General features: G+C 37.8%; 1 protein-coding gene across 1 annotated transcript in view; it reads right to left on the bottom strand.

Annotated features, from left to right (window-relative positions):
* Nucleotides 1-14,883, bottom strand: part of LOC126161961 (protein lin-54 homolog) — a 271,287-nt gene that overhangs the window by 120,154 nt on the left and 136,250 nt on the right. The window contains exon 5 of the mRNA XM_049918145.1: nt 12,506-12,637. Within this exon, the coding sequence (XP_049774102.1) occupies nt 12,506-12,637 (132 nt within the window). The remainder of the gene's footprint in view (nt 1-12,505; nt 12,638-14,883) is intronic.

The raw sequence follows: 14,883 nt of genomic DNA, 5'->3' as shown, positions 1-14,883 counted from the left end.
ACTAACAACTATAAAATGCATAATGAAAAAAAAAAAAAACCACACACACACACACACACACACACACACACACACACACACACACACACACACACACACACACACACAGAGAGAGAGAGAGAGAGAGAGAGAGAGAGAGAGAGAGAGAGAGAGACAGACAGAGAGAAAGTAGTAGTAAAGAGACATATGAAGGCAGTACAAATATTGAAGGTACATCAACTATAGTTAATTAATTATAGGGATCCGGGAGTAATATACTTTTTACGTGTTACTGTGTATCTCAAGGTTCCCTGAAAACTAAAACATTTTAGCTGACCAAGGAGAATGAAGAAACTATATCAGAACGAAATTGCTATAAAACAATATATTCATTGTTTCAAGTGAGAGACTAACTGTTTCTGACCTAGGCTATTTTCCTAAGTTAAAAATACTGTTCACATTGTTGTTATTTTGAATGATTCTAACATTCAAATAGCAATTTTATCAATATTCTCACAAAATGTCTTTTACCTTAAAGTAATTAAATTTTAAAAATCATTCAATTTCCAGATTTGGTTCCATGGTCAAAAAATGCTCTGTTATTGGGTTAAGTTCAGGTGACATCCCAGGCTAGGAATAAGGCGAGTGTTTTTCTGTATTACTTCTGCAAACCATTTAGGTATTTAGTGATCGAAAATAAAAGTTGTCAATTCAAGTAACAGTGGAAAGAAATTTTGTAAAGGCTGATAGTGGAAACCTTCCGAAAACTGAGGCATTTGTGGTCTCTTCATTTTTCAAAAACAACTCAGATTTTTATGACCCAGAAACAAGAAATGTGGAAACTGCATTGCATGTTGACTGGGATGGAAGTACTGTGACACAGCAATACGTCACAGAATTGTCTTAAAACTGAGGAAATCTGGAACTGGATTATTCACTCGGACCATACTGAAAAGGTTTCCCAGAGCAGCTTGTGAAGGCCTGCACAAAAAGACACAGTAGAAACTTTTTCATTCAGAAGGTAATTCTGTCTGTTAATTGCCACTGTTGTTGGCAGAACTGCTACTGTTTTCCTGGTACCTCTCTTTTGAATTTCCATATTTTGAGACAGTGTAATAACACTTGTCGGGAACTGCACAGCATCACTGAATTTGTCTTCAAAAGCTTTAAACATTGCAGTATTTCTGTTCCTCCAGGTCATTAATTTATGTCTATAAAATATAGCTGATGCAGCAGAACCTTACACTATCTGTTGGTCTACTGCATACTTAACTGCTGCAGAAACACTATGATTTAAATGTGCTTAAGCAGGACCAACTTCCATTTTATTGTCATTCCTTGGCCTAATTACGTTTCCTGGTAGGTTCCAGGTAAAGTTCAATTTTTCTCTTGGTCAAAATCATACAGTTTTACAATGGGCTCAATGGAGGCAGTTGGAAGTGGCTTATTACTGCCTTTAATAACTAGTTTGGAAAGAATAATGTGGTCAAAAATTGTTAAATGGATTCTCAAATTCTACAGAATAAGAATTCCTTCAGGCATGAAATACATTTTCTTAATACTGTCCCTGTAATTCATCTCAAAATGATCAGGTGCAAAAGGTGCTAAAATGTAATAAGATATACAACATAAAACACTTACATAACTGTATTTATGTATAAAGTACACTTAAGAAGGCAATAGTATTTAACGAGGGACAAAATCTTGCTCCCAATTGGGATCAATCTTGCGAGCATTGTATTAGAAGTCCAGCACCACACATATTACACTACAAGGGACGAAGTGTTGATATGGAGTATTTACTTATACGAAAATGATCCTAACAGGAATGAATACATACAGTAACCACTACCACCTCAATTGTACCTCAACAAGAAGGTTGCAAGCACATTTCAAGCACCTTCTCAGCCTTTGGAACACCCGAAACAATTTTTCAGGAGTTTTCATAGATGTATTTGTACAATGTGGTAATACACACCTTTTATAACCCACTTCTCGATATGTAAATTCCAAAACAAGATATCACAATGAATGAGCTTTACAAAGTAGAAGCAATGTGCTACCCAGTGACATCACAGGTTCTCCTGGTTCAAACGGAGCATTTTGGGGACTTTCAAATTACTCTAATTTCATTTCCAATTCTTTTCTTCCCCCTTTTTTTTTTATTAAATACTGAAATTCATGAAGAGAAAAAAGTATGTTATGAGGATGAAATGACATAATTAACCATTGAAGATGATTCCCAGAAAGAGAGTCAAATACCCTATTGTAGTGTTGCAGAACATGTCCGCACATCATCTGAATATGCACATTATAACTGACCTGTAGCTGCACAGACTACTGGGCCAAAGGCAGTGGTGGGGGGATCCACTGGGAACAGCCACAATGAGTGAAGAGAGATAATCAATTGTTTCATTTTCCCAATGGAACATAAATTTTTGGCATTATGCACACTATCACATACTTTTGCTGCAGATTCTGTGTTTGCAGACTATTAAGTTAGCATTCTATGTAGGACAAGGGTAGTAATATCAAACACTGCCTAAGAGTTCACAGACAACAGAGGTGGTCGTCCACAAGTGATGGACGCATGCGAAGCATGGAGGGAGGACACATATTCTGTGCATAGGCCAAATTATCGTGTACTTATTCTGCCAGCAGTACTGGAGTTAGTTTGTGTTTGTGTGTGTGTGTGTGTGTGTGGGTGTGTGTGTGTGTGTGTGTGAGAAAATGGGATACAGAAGACCAAGAGATATACACAATACACAGAACATTCAAAAGGAATAAACACAGAAATAACTTAACAAATTATGCTACAGAAACTCTGAACAAAGGGGCCAAACTGCTGTAAAGTGAGAAAATGACACATAAATAGAATAAGGAAGGGTTAATTAGACATTAAATAACAAAACTGGCAAACAAGAAGAAGAAGAAGAAGAAGAAGAAGAAGAAGAAGAAGAAATCTGAAGATATTCTTAATTTTTATGTTGCTGCTACATGACTCAGACAACATTACATCCCATAAAACTACTTCAGTCTGCAATGTGGTTCAGCGAAGCCCACTGAGCATGCCAATGTCACACTGGGATTCTAAATTTCTGCCACTGTGAGGTAATCGAGTGGAAAGCTTTGATCATTCGCTAGGTCTTTTTTTTTTTAAAAAAAAAAAAAAAAAAAAAAAAAAAAAGTGCGCAGAATCTGTTACGCGTAAGAGGAAGGAAGGAAGGAACGAACGAACGAAGATCATATTTTAACACCCACTGTTGGCAAGGTCATCAGAGATGTAAGACATACTTCGACAGGACAAAGATGAAAAAAGGAAATTGGCCATGTCCTTTTACAAAGGAACCATTACAGCATTTGCTGCAAGCGATTTAAGTACACAAAAAAAAAAAAAAAAAAAAAAAAAAAAAAAAAAAAAAAAAAAAATAAAGAAAGAACCTAAAACTGATCCCCACACGGGGACTTGAGGCCTAGTGTAGTTATACAAACCCCTCCATGAGAGTGAGGCCCGTACTGGTGACTTCTTACTGACAAATGATACTTGCAAGGAAAGTAATTTGCACAGTACGAAAATAACAGTATAAAATAATATGCCTCATATAAATGTGCAGATACTGTGGACTGTTTTAATTTTTACTGTGAGCCATTTTGAGGGATGACATGTCTTCAGCACGAGACGGTAGTTGAGGTGAACCAGTGAGAGGAAATGTCTGCTCGAAGATGGCAATTAGTATTCCATGGATCACTATCTTGTCCCAGAGATGTGCAGACTTCCCACGAACTATTAAATCAACAGCAACAAAATCAAACAACAGAAAATCCAGGATGGCATGTAACAATATTATGAAAAGGATAGTTGCTACTCAGCATACAGCAGAGATGCTGAGTCACAGATAGACACAACAAAAAGACTGTCATACAATTAGCTTTCGGTCAACAAGGCTTTTATCAAAAATAGACGACAGATAGGCACGCGTGCGCGCGCACACACACGCACACAAAGCTTATTTTGTGACAGTCTTTTTGTTGTGCCTATCTGTGACTCAGCATCTCCACTATATGGGGAGTAGCAACGATCCTTTTCATGATATTTTCACACAGCATAAAAAGCTATTGATCTAGAATTTTCAACAGTCAGCAGATATTTCAACTCTACCCAATTTTAACTCAGTCAATGTGAAATGTCAGCTATCTTTATTGCATCAAAATATTCGAGGACTGAGAAATAAAATTAATGAATTAATTATCTGCATAGATGAAAGAGTCTTCACACTCAGCTGACAATCTGCCTCTCTGAACATCATGTGACCACTGGTACAGAACTTTTAAGTGGCACAAGGTTTAGGTTAGCATCTCACTTTTGTACAGCAGAAATGGAGAAAGGAGGAGTTGCCACATTCATCAGGAACTGTCATAAATTTAAGGACATAGACATTCATGAATTTTGCCTAGAACAGCATATGGAAGCATGTGGAACAGAAGTAGAATTTCACAAAAAGTCCTTCATAATATAAAGTGTATATTGAGCACCCAGAGGTAACTTAATCTGTTCATAAACCACCTTGAAGCTGTACTGGCCCATTTAACAACCAAAAACAAAGAAATAGTGGTTGCTGGTGATTTCAATATAGATTTCCTTAAAGAATCTCCCAATAAGAACTTCTTTGAGTTAGTAACACTATCATTCAACTTAATTCCCACTGTAAAGTTCCCCACTAGGGTAGCCAATTGCTCACAAACAGCCATTGATAATATCTATGAAAATTCCAATGAACAAAATTATATTACAAAATCAATAGTCAATGGCCTCTCAGACAATGACATGCAGTTCTTCTGTTAAATGTTAATACTGAACAGTATATAAAATCTGTTAAATCTGAGCTCAAGAGGGTAATCAATAAGCCAAAAATTGATTGTTTTAGGACACTCCTTAGAGACTTTCACTGGAACGATATTTACAGTGCTCATGGCATGAATGAAAAATATAACACTTTTGTCAATAAAGTGCTTACCTTATTTGAACACTGTTTTCCTCCAAAACTAACCAAGGTTAGAACGAAGTCTACAAAGAAGCCATGGATTGCTCAAGGAATAGGGGTATCTTGTAAAACAAAAAGAAAACTGTGTCTGTTAATCTGAAAAAGTTCTGATGTTGATGCTATAGTACATTACAAGAAATACTGCAAAATATTAAAGGCTGTAATACAGACATCAAAGCAAATATATTACAAGGAAAAAGATAGTAATATCAGATAACAAAATAAAGACAATATGAGATACAGTGAAGGAGGAGACTGATAGAACCAGACATGAAGAGGAACAAATAGCATTAAGCGTAAATGATACATTGGTGACAGATGTGTATAGTGTTGCAGAACTTTTTACCAAACATTTTATAACTGTTACTGAAAAGATGGGGTTGCAGATGCTGCTATAGAATACCTCAGACCAGACATTTCAAGTAACTTCCATAATATGAATTTGACCCTGACTACCCCAGCAGAAATAATTTCCATCATAAAATCATTAAAATCAAAAAAATCTAGTGGGTATGATGAAATATCAACAAAGTTAATTACAGAATGTGATTATGAATTAAGTAACGTATTAAGCTACCTGTGTAACCAGTCATTTATCAGTGGAATATTTCCTGAATGGTTGAAATGTGCTGAAGTTAAGCCACTGTTTAAGAAGGGATATAAAGAAATAGCATCAAATTTCCATCCAATTTCACTTCTGTCAGCATTCTCAAAAATTTTAGAAAAAGGAATGTACAATCGGCTTTATAACCATCTTATCTCAAATAACATACTGTCAAAGTCACAGTTCGGATTTCTAAAGGGTTCCGATATTATGTTGCAGGCAACTGGTTATTTAGTGATCTGTCAAAGGCATTTGACTGTGTAAATCACAATATCCTTTTAAGTAAATTAGAATATTATGGTTTATCAGGAAATGCTGCAAAATGGTTCAAATCTTATACCTCTGACAGGAAACAAAGGGTGTTATTAGGAAAGAGACAAGTATTTAGCTATCAAGCATCATCCAACTGGAAACTAATTACATGTGGGGTCCCACAAGGTTCCATCTTAGGGCCCTTAGTTTTTCTTGTGTAATTCAATAACCTTTTATCAGTAATATTACCAGATGCCAAGTTTGTTTTGTCTGCCGATGATACAAACATTGCAATAAATAGTAAATCAAGTGTAGTCTTAGAAAGATGAGCTAATAAAATATTTGTGGACATCAATCACTGGTTCCTAGCCAATTCTTTGTCACTAAACCTTGAAAAAACACACTACATGCAGTTCAGAACTTGTAAGGGGTGTCCCACGAGTATATGCCTAACTTATGACGACAATCAGATGAAAAAAGTGGGATTACAGCTTGATAATAAATTCAACTGGGAGGAGCACACCACAGAACTGCTGAAGTGTCTTAACAAATCTCTATTTGCAATGCAAATTGTGTCAGACATAGGGAATATAAAAATGAAAAAGCTGACATACTATGCTTACTTTCATTCCATAATGTCATATGGGATTATTTTTTGGGGTAATTCATCAAGCCAAACTAAAGTTTTCCAGGCACAAAAATGTGCAGTAAGAGTTGTACATGGTGTGAACTCAAGAACATCCTGCAGAACCCTGTTTAGGGAACTAGGGATACTAACTACTGCTTCCCAGTATATATTCATTCCTTAATGAAATTTGTCATAAAAATATATCACTTTTTCAAACCAATAGCTCAGTTCATGGAATCAATACTAGAAATAAGAATAATGTTCACAAGGATTTACATTCACTTACTCTTGTGCAAAAAGGTGTGCATCATTCAGGAACACACATTTTCAATAACTTGTCAGCAGCCACAAAAAGCTTAACAACCAATGAAATCCAGTTTAGGAGAAGCCTAAAGGATTTATTGGTGGCCAACTACTCCTACTCCATTGATGAATTTCTCAGTAGAACCAACTGGTGTGAATTTCTCAGTAGAACCAACTGGTGTGTGTGTGTGTGTGTGTGTGTGTGTGTGTGTGTGTGTGTGTGTGTATAAGTACAATCTAACTTCCGCATCATTTCATTTCAGTGCAGTAATGTGTTCATTGTAAGTAAGTATTATAGTAGTTCTATTACATGTTAATTACATTATAAATAAATAAAAACTTTTTTATTTTAAATTCAGTGTATTAGTGTTTGTAAAATGATTCTTTCATATAGTACTCATTAAAAAAAAATTACATCCTGGAGGACATCCTCACCACGGATCAATTGGAATGAAAGTAGATCTAATCTAATCTAAACAGGACAAGAAAATCACAGATAGACTGAAGATGAACAAATCGAACAGACTAAAGAGGAGTAGAAGACAGAGTAAAAGAGGAGATAGGGTGGGGGCGGGTTGGACCACCAAGTCCAGACAGCCGCAGTCTGATCTGCGCAGAGGAGGCAACAGAATGATCTGCCTCACCAGGCTGATAAGGTTAAGTGGCCCACCCTTTTGGAGTAAAATGTAAAACTAAGTCAGTCACTGAGGTATTGTCAGGAGTAGCGAGTCAGAGAGATTTGAAAGTCCACTGCAGGGTTGCTAGGTTGGGACAGTCCAGCAAAATGTGGACCACCGTTTGATGGGAATCATGACAGTGGGGTAGGTTCTCATGACTGAGGAGATGACCGTTAGTCAGCCAAGTATGGCTGATGCAGAGCCGACAAAGAACAGCAGAGTTCTCGTTAGAGACCTGCATGAAGGACCTGCACAGATTTGTAGTCTCCTCCATATCCTGTAGTTAGTTTGGTGAAGTCAGAGTGAGCAATTCCGTATTCCAGGTCCCTAAAACTTGAGGCATAATACTGATTGGATGTCTGTCTCTTGAGTATCAATCACAAGAGTCAGCTTACTGGTAGCCAATTTGGCTAAGCTACCAGTGAGTTCATTCTGAGGGATCCCAACATGGTCCAAGGTCCAGATACAGGTCACTGTGCATCTACACTGTTCAAGGGCATACAGGGAATCACAGACAGCCATCATCATCAAGAGATGAAATGAGTCTTTCGGACCTTGTGATAGGTGAAGACGAAGCTGTGGCCAATGGGCATACGTGAGTCAGCCTGGAGGAGAGACGCTAGAGGAAGCAGCTGGAGTTCAAAAATGAGGTACATGATGCAAACTGCGATCATAATCCCTGATCTGGGGCATCATTGTGGGAGATGGATTTCCATGTTTGGAATGAGGAGACAGTAGCTCAGATACTTAGGGGAGCTGTGAATGTGGGTACCACAACTGACAAGCTGCTGTTGGTGCCAGATCCATAACCTCTACAGATGGGGCTAGTGATGCAATGCACAGACATATGCCCGAATTTCAAACATCTGAACCACCGCATGGGGGTGGGGGATGACTATGACACATATGGTTTCACATCGCATTGGTATCACGTTGACCTTTTCAGGCACTGAATCCCCCTCAAAGGCCAAGATGAAGGCACTAATAGCAAGCCTGTAGTCCTTCGGCCCCTGTGGACACGATGAACAAAATAAACATCCTGTCATTCCAAGTTGGCACGTATCTCATCATCAGATTGCAAGAGCAGCTCTTGGTGACAAATGATGCTCTGAACCATATTTTGACTATTATGGGGGGTGACAATCATCAGTACATCTCCAAAATTGTTACAAGCGAGCAGCGGCTGTGAGCAACGGATGCTGTTTTGATCAAAATTGATGCACTTTTCATTTAAGAGATGGCTGCCACTTTCCCAAAATTGTCTTCTATGTTCTTCACAAAGAATAAGGGCTTTGTCGCAAAGAAGGAATCCCCATCAGTCCTTTTTGCAAACCAAGTATTGTGGGAAGCATTTCTCTGCTTCCCACTTAACCGTACATTCCTCCCACAGTGCAGCCAGGGAAGGAAACATTTTAGGATCTTCTCTCCCTACATTAAATGAGGACTTCCCTTCCATAGACACTGTTGGGGCTGCATAGCCACCAACAGGACATAACTTCATTCACTTCATTTACGGCTCATCTGCTATGGTATCACCCACTCTGAATAGGGGCTCTCCACTTGGGCACCACCTAGCCTCAACAATAGCTAACTGGCCAGTAATCCGTTGCTCGGAGTCCAGGTGCCCCACTCACGACAGGCACAAACTCTTTGGCATACACTGGGAGTTTTCAGCTCATGCACAAACAGTGCAATTCCTGTGTGACCAAGGGCTACCATTGTGCAGATATTTGACGACTCCCCCCCTCCCCCAAAATGCGATGGCTACTGTGCTGGGTTTTAAGTGTATTACCTCAGTAATAGATGCAAATATGGAAAGGCACAAAGGTGGAGCATACATCACCTTAGGCTACCTTCCCTGCATGAACAGAATTTCTGCAAAATTTTCGAAATGGGTAGCAGGTGAAACCCAGCAATAAGGACCATGTATTCATTTAATGAAAAGTTGTAAAAAAAATGCCAGAAGTGGAAACTCAATTCCCACATCATAAGCCAGGGCCAAGAAAACCATCCAATGGAGAGGCAGAGGGGGAAAGGGATAGTGGAAACATAAGCTAGCAGCACGGAAAGGAAGTAATGGTGCAAAGGCTGGGACCCCGTGGTAGCCAAGCACATACAAAAGAGTTGTGACCCCCTGGGAGGAATTCCATGTTTTTCAGAAGAATCACCACCCTGTTACATGGCTGGAAGTCAGCAAAACAAATGAGCTTCTAACCAGCACAAATACCCGCCATCTCTAGCAGAGGTATTTGAAGTCCAGCAGTACCTATGAAGACAAGAGGACTATGCCAGTCGTCTGCCCTGAGAGACAGCAGGCCATAACGGGGGTAATTGCCGTCATAGGCTGGTGTGCTCACCTTGACATCACGCACCTCTGCATGCAGGGGCAATTTCCACCCCTGGGGGCTGCTAACACCTGCAAGGATACTGGCAGATTTCTTCAGCACTAATGGCACCTACTGCAAGCAGCTGGTTGAGGTTCTGGAGGAATCTGGATAGGGTGTCTTCACCCTCCGTCCATAACACAAAGATGTCATCAATGAATCTGAATCAGATGTGGAATTCTGGGGGGTTAGAAAGTATTCCTCTAGGCGGCTCATGAACAGGTTTGGCATAGGATGGTGCCATGTGGGTGCACATTGCTGCACCTTGAATCTATTTGTAGGTGGTGCCTTCATAGAAGCAGCAGTTGAGGGTGAGGATATAGTTGGTCACTGTGACCACAGAGGTGGTTGGGGCTCTCTGTGACTCAGCATCTCTCCTACATGGTGAGCAGCAATCTATCCCTTTCATAATATTGTTGTAAAGAAGGTGGTGATTTCTAGTAGATTCATCAATGGAACAGAAAGGGCTATACAATACAGATACAACGAAAATAATGGTGTCCTAAAATGAAATTATTGTATGGAATAATTTTATAAGGGAATTATTTTCACATTCTGAAAAATTGATTGCTTGGATTCGTACTGTTTAGTATGGTAGAACCGTTCATTAGTTATTTAGGAGAGAAATACATGGACAGGCATTATGCATTCTCTGCAGAAAAGGCCTCCTGAACATGCGTATCGAGCTCTTGCTTGACAAGACAGGTGACTAAACTGTGATACAATACTCAAGTTCAATAGTGCATTAGTTTTACATTCCCCCCCCACATGTTAGCAATGTCACATAGATGTGGGGAAGAAACAGACAAATAAACAACAACGAAAATAACACTTATGACATGCTTACATGATTTTGTAACTAGCAACAAGATGAAATCTTAACATGACAGTTATCTGGCTGCATTGGCATAGGAATAGGAATAAATAAGAAGGGAAGAAACAAAACGTGCCTACTTGGAGGACTAAAGTAAGATAGAAACAGACATCCACAAGATAAATTTATTGGCAAGGTAAAGTAAAGCTTCTTGAAAGTACAGACTGGTTAGGAGAAGGAGATATTAGTTATGGACAGCAGGGAGTGTCTGAACGTATGTAGCATGGTAGGAGACAGGTTGGGTGTAGCAAGAAGGGAGGAAGTACACCTGTGTTAATGAACTGGGGGATTGGTTTGAGGATATTGGATACAGGGTGTCCCATGAGGAATTGTCAATGTTCAAGAAGGCATTAGAACAAATGTGTTTCATAGTAATGAAGATGAACAAACGTTCACAGCTCTTAACATGGGCTGTAAAATGCATAACTTTTTTGCTTCAAAAGACTGTTCCTGTCACATCCCTCAATACTGATCATTGCTCCTGACATCCTACATAATGGCAACATCTCTGAAGGGAAAAGGAGAGTGGTTATGAATGGTTAAGTGGGTATATCAGAGGAATGAGGCAAAAGTAATATAACGGAATTTAAACAGTAATGAAACACTGAATTTTTGGAACATTCACTCCAATGTTGTGCAAAACAAAGCTAGCTTGAGTTGTGCATTTTAAAAACGTAAACTTGTCGATGATCAACATGGAGGACTATGTACAAAGAAACTTGTGATGTGAATATAAAATGATTCATTCCACATCATTGCAATTTATCATGCATATGATCCATGGAATAAGAAACTAGGTCACTAAATCATCTTGCCAACAACTGATATAACGAAAGTAATTCATAAAATATATCTAATATCAATGTGCAGATACTGTTCATTGGTTTTATTTTTATTGTGTATGTAGTGAGCCATACTAAAGGATGAAGTGTGTCTCCATTACGGGGTGGCAGTCACAAAGATTTAGCAATGGGAAATACTTGTTCGAACAAGGAAGTAAATATTCCATGGATTGCCATCCTGCCCTGCAGATCAGCAGCTGTTCCAAGAAATGTTACATCAATAATAAGACAAATGTTAAAATGGAATCTAAATTAACTTTTGAGATTGATACTGATCTCTTATGTGGAAGGGTAACATATATGATTAGCACGAGTTCTCAACGTATTTAATACATCGGAAAATATATTGCATGTTATGTTGCAAATGATGTGGAAAGTTTATTCCTAATACATTGTGTAGGAGAGAGAACATTTTTGGGATTTGAAGCAGTTAATATAACCTTTGTGGTGAAGTCTGAAAGAGGAATGTGGGAAGTATATGGCCAAACTACTGTCACACAGATATAACAGCTACCCTAGGTTTGAAGGCACACTTACATCACACAGATCCTACCAAGTTTAAGTCCGAAACCATTAGACATTTTATCATCACACTTGCTACTTGTATGTGCGATGCATCTAAGAAATTCTCTGCTCTTTAATTTTGAAGTGAAGCTTACATACAGATGAATGACTAGTGTTTTTGCTTAACAACAGTAAAGAATGACAGGGCTACAAGAAGTTGAAAAGAATTTGTCAGAAACAAAGGAAACATTTTCTAATTCTTCTTCTAAGAAAGCGAAGTCACCAACATGTCCATACATTAAGAAAAAATATGATGGTGACAATGATATAGCAACATCAGAATATCAATTATATTCACTTTTCTTTCTTTTAAAAATCACAGATGTTTACAGCAGTTGTTTGAAAGAATCTCATACCTGCCGCGATCCTGGCATCTGAACTTGAGCAATGCTTACAGCAGGACCCATAACATTTTGGGTTGCAGGTATACTGATAACTTGACCACTTCCTGTAGTTGATGTAAGTACAGTACCTGGTTTTAAGGAACCCTATAACAAACACAGATAAACATAACTATTCACTTAGTGTTTTACTTGTAAGTAGAAAACTTAGTTGTAACTATTCTTAAAACAAATTTTATATAATGCCATCTAAAGCTCTAGAATGCCACACAGGAAAATGATGAGAGTGTGCAGTTGATACTGTCTTAATAACAACAGGGAAGAATGTACTTTTTCAAATTAATTTAATAATGTGCCTCATTGAAACACAGGTAAGCACTATATCACTCTGTGAATGTTTAGAATATTATTATTTGTAGCATGTAAGAGATTAAGATGCACATGAACAGAACCACAGCTCATCTCAGTGATTCGCAGCATCGCTCTAATCGTCAATCTTAGAAGCGTTATTTTTACTGCTGAATCTACCAGATGGGAGTACAGTTAATTAGCTACATAGGTGGAATCCATCAGTTTAGTTTATCAGTACAACTAAAGCTGCAGGTACTGAGATATGGCAAGAATGTTGGCTCTATCATGCCACAAACTTAGCTAACTGATCTTTACATTTCACTTGATGTTTGAAAGGTTATCAGTGTTTCATGTTATACTTACGTAGGTTATTAAACGCTATTATAAAACAGAATTCTTGAAGCTACTACAGAAAGTACACAAAATTCTGCCACAGCACTATTAAAAGTGAAATGTTGAAGATGCCGTTTTGCAAGTGTGAACTAATATGTAAGGTGAATGCAGTAGGTTAAATTCAAAGCTTGATTTTTGGTGCTGTTCACTTACTACAACAGATGGACGGCCATGAACACAACACACAAATAAATGTAACATGACAGATTCATTTACTCCCCTACAAGATATTCAAACTGAAAAAATTGAGGGTATGGTAGTACAGTTTTATGAGAGATTTGAAAAGCTGCTCTATTTCTGCAAAATTTCTTCAGATACTGACTGGGTCTTAATTTTTTAGTGTGAGAATGACTAATTACATTTCTCAAAGTATTTAGAGTATTGTATATCTTCTACAGTTTGCATGATTAATAATACTTTTTAAAACAGGCTAAAAAGGATAGAATAATTTCTCTGAGCCCTATAACTGATCCCAATCTGACATAGATACTCCTAAAAATATGTTTGTGTGTATGACAATACTTGTAAAACTAAAATGAAAAATGTGGGATATATGTTATAGATAACTGATGCATGAATAGTACACAGAATTACTAATAATTTTATTGCACTGCAAATAATATGAACTGTTGTGTTTCTTTTCTCAATGATAACTACTCTTTGCACTCCTTAAAATTATCTACTACGTGCACTTCACGTTTTGTTTTACATTTTGCAAATATTGTCACAGTTATTAAAAATTTCACAAGCACACATTTTCAGGACAATCTGTACAGGGTTGGAAGTCTGTTTGGGACTAGGAGAAATTATTTCATACTTCTCAGTCCATTTTAAAAATGTATATATTAAAAAGTTTTATTTAAATAATTATTTTTGCTTTTTTAGTCTTGTGTGTGTGAAATTTTTCAATTGATTTCAAACATTTTGACGATATTAGAACACAGACATTGGTAAATTTCTGTTTCAGTTTGCAGATATCTCTGGTACACTGAAAGACAACCTTCACTGGTATGAATGTAATGCAGGGGCTCATGAAAGTAAATACATTCTAAAACTTACATAAATATTAGTTTCAACACAAACTCACCTTTTTAAAAAAATCTTATGCAATCAAGAACACGAAAAATTCCAAAAAGAATGTCATTGGCTGCTTTGCAATATGTCAATTACATACCAAGAAATTGCAAAGCAAAGCTGATACTTTAAATAAACTAAACACGCTGCTATTGCACATCCCCAGATGCGAGAGTAAATTCCACGTTGCTCATAACTGCAAGGTGATTGACGTATGTAATCTTACTTTCACCAATACCACAAGGACCGAAACTAGGAATAGGTTTTCCTGCCACAAACACTGTTCTGTACATAGCAGTTTCCCTCCTGCGTGTTTTATTTATCAATGTACACACTACAGAACAGAACTGGTCAGTGTGTGGCGAATTGTTACACTACCCAGTACAAACCATCACCTCTGCAGTTGTGTAATGTAACAGACTGCAACCAGCACTGTGTTTGGGAACAGCTCACTATGAAGTAAGTTGATCTGTGTGGAGGTACACGGCACTGATGGGCTGTACACTGCAACTGGTATCAATGCTGTAAATGTGATGTTAATTTACCCGTCCATCTGTTCTAGGCATTTGACATGG

This window comes from Schistocerca cancellata, chromosome 2, assembly GCF_023864275.1.
Source record: "Schistocerca cancellata isolate TAMUIC-IGC-003103 chromosome 2, iqSchCanc2.1, whole genome shotgun sequence".
Classification (NCBI taxonomy): domain Eukaryota; kingdom Metazoa; phylum Arthropoda; class Insecta; order Orthoptera; family Acrididae; genus Schistocerca; species Schistocerca cancellata.
The sequence above is the reverse complement of the archived record's forward strand: the minus strand, read 5'-3'. Positions and strand labels throughout refer to the sequence as shown.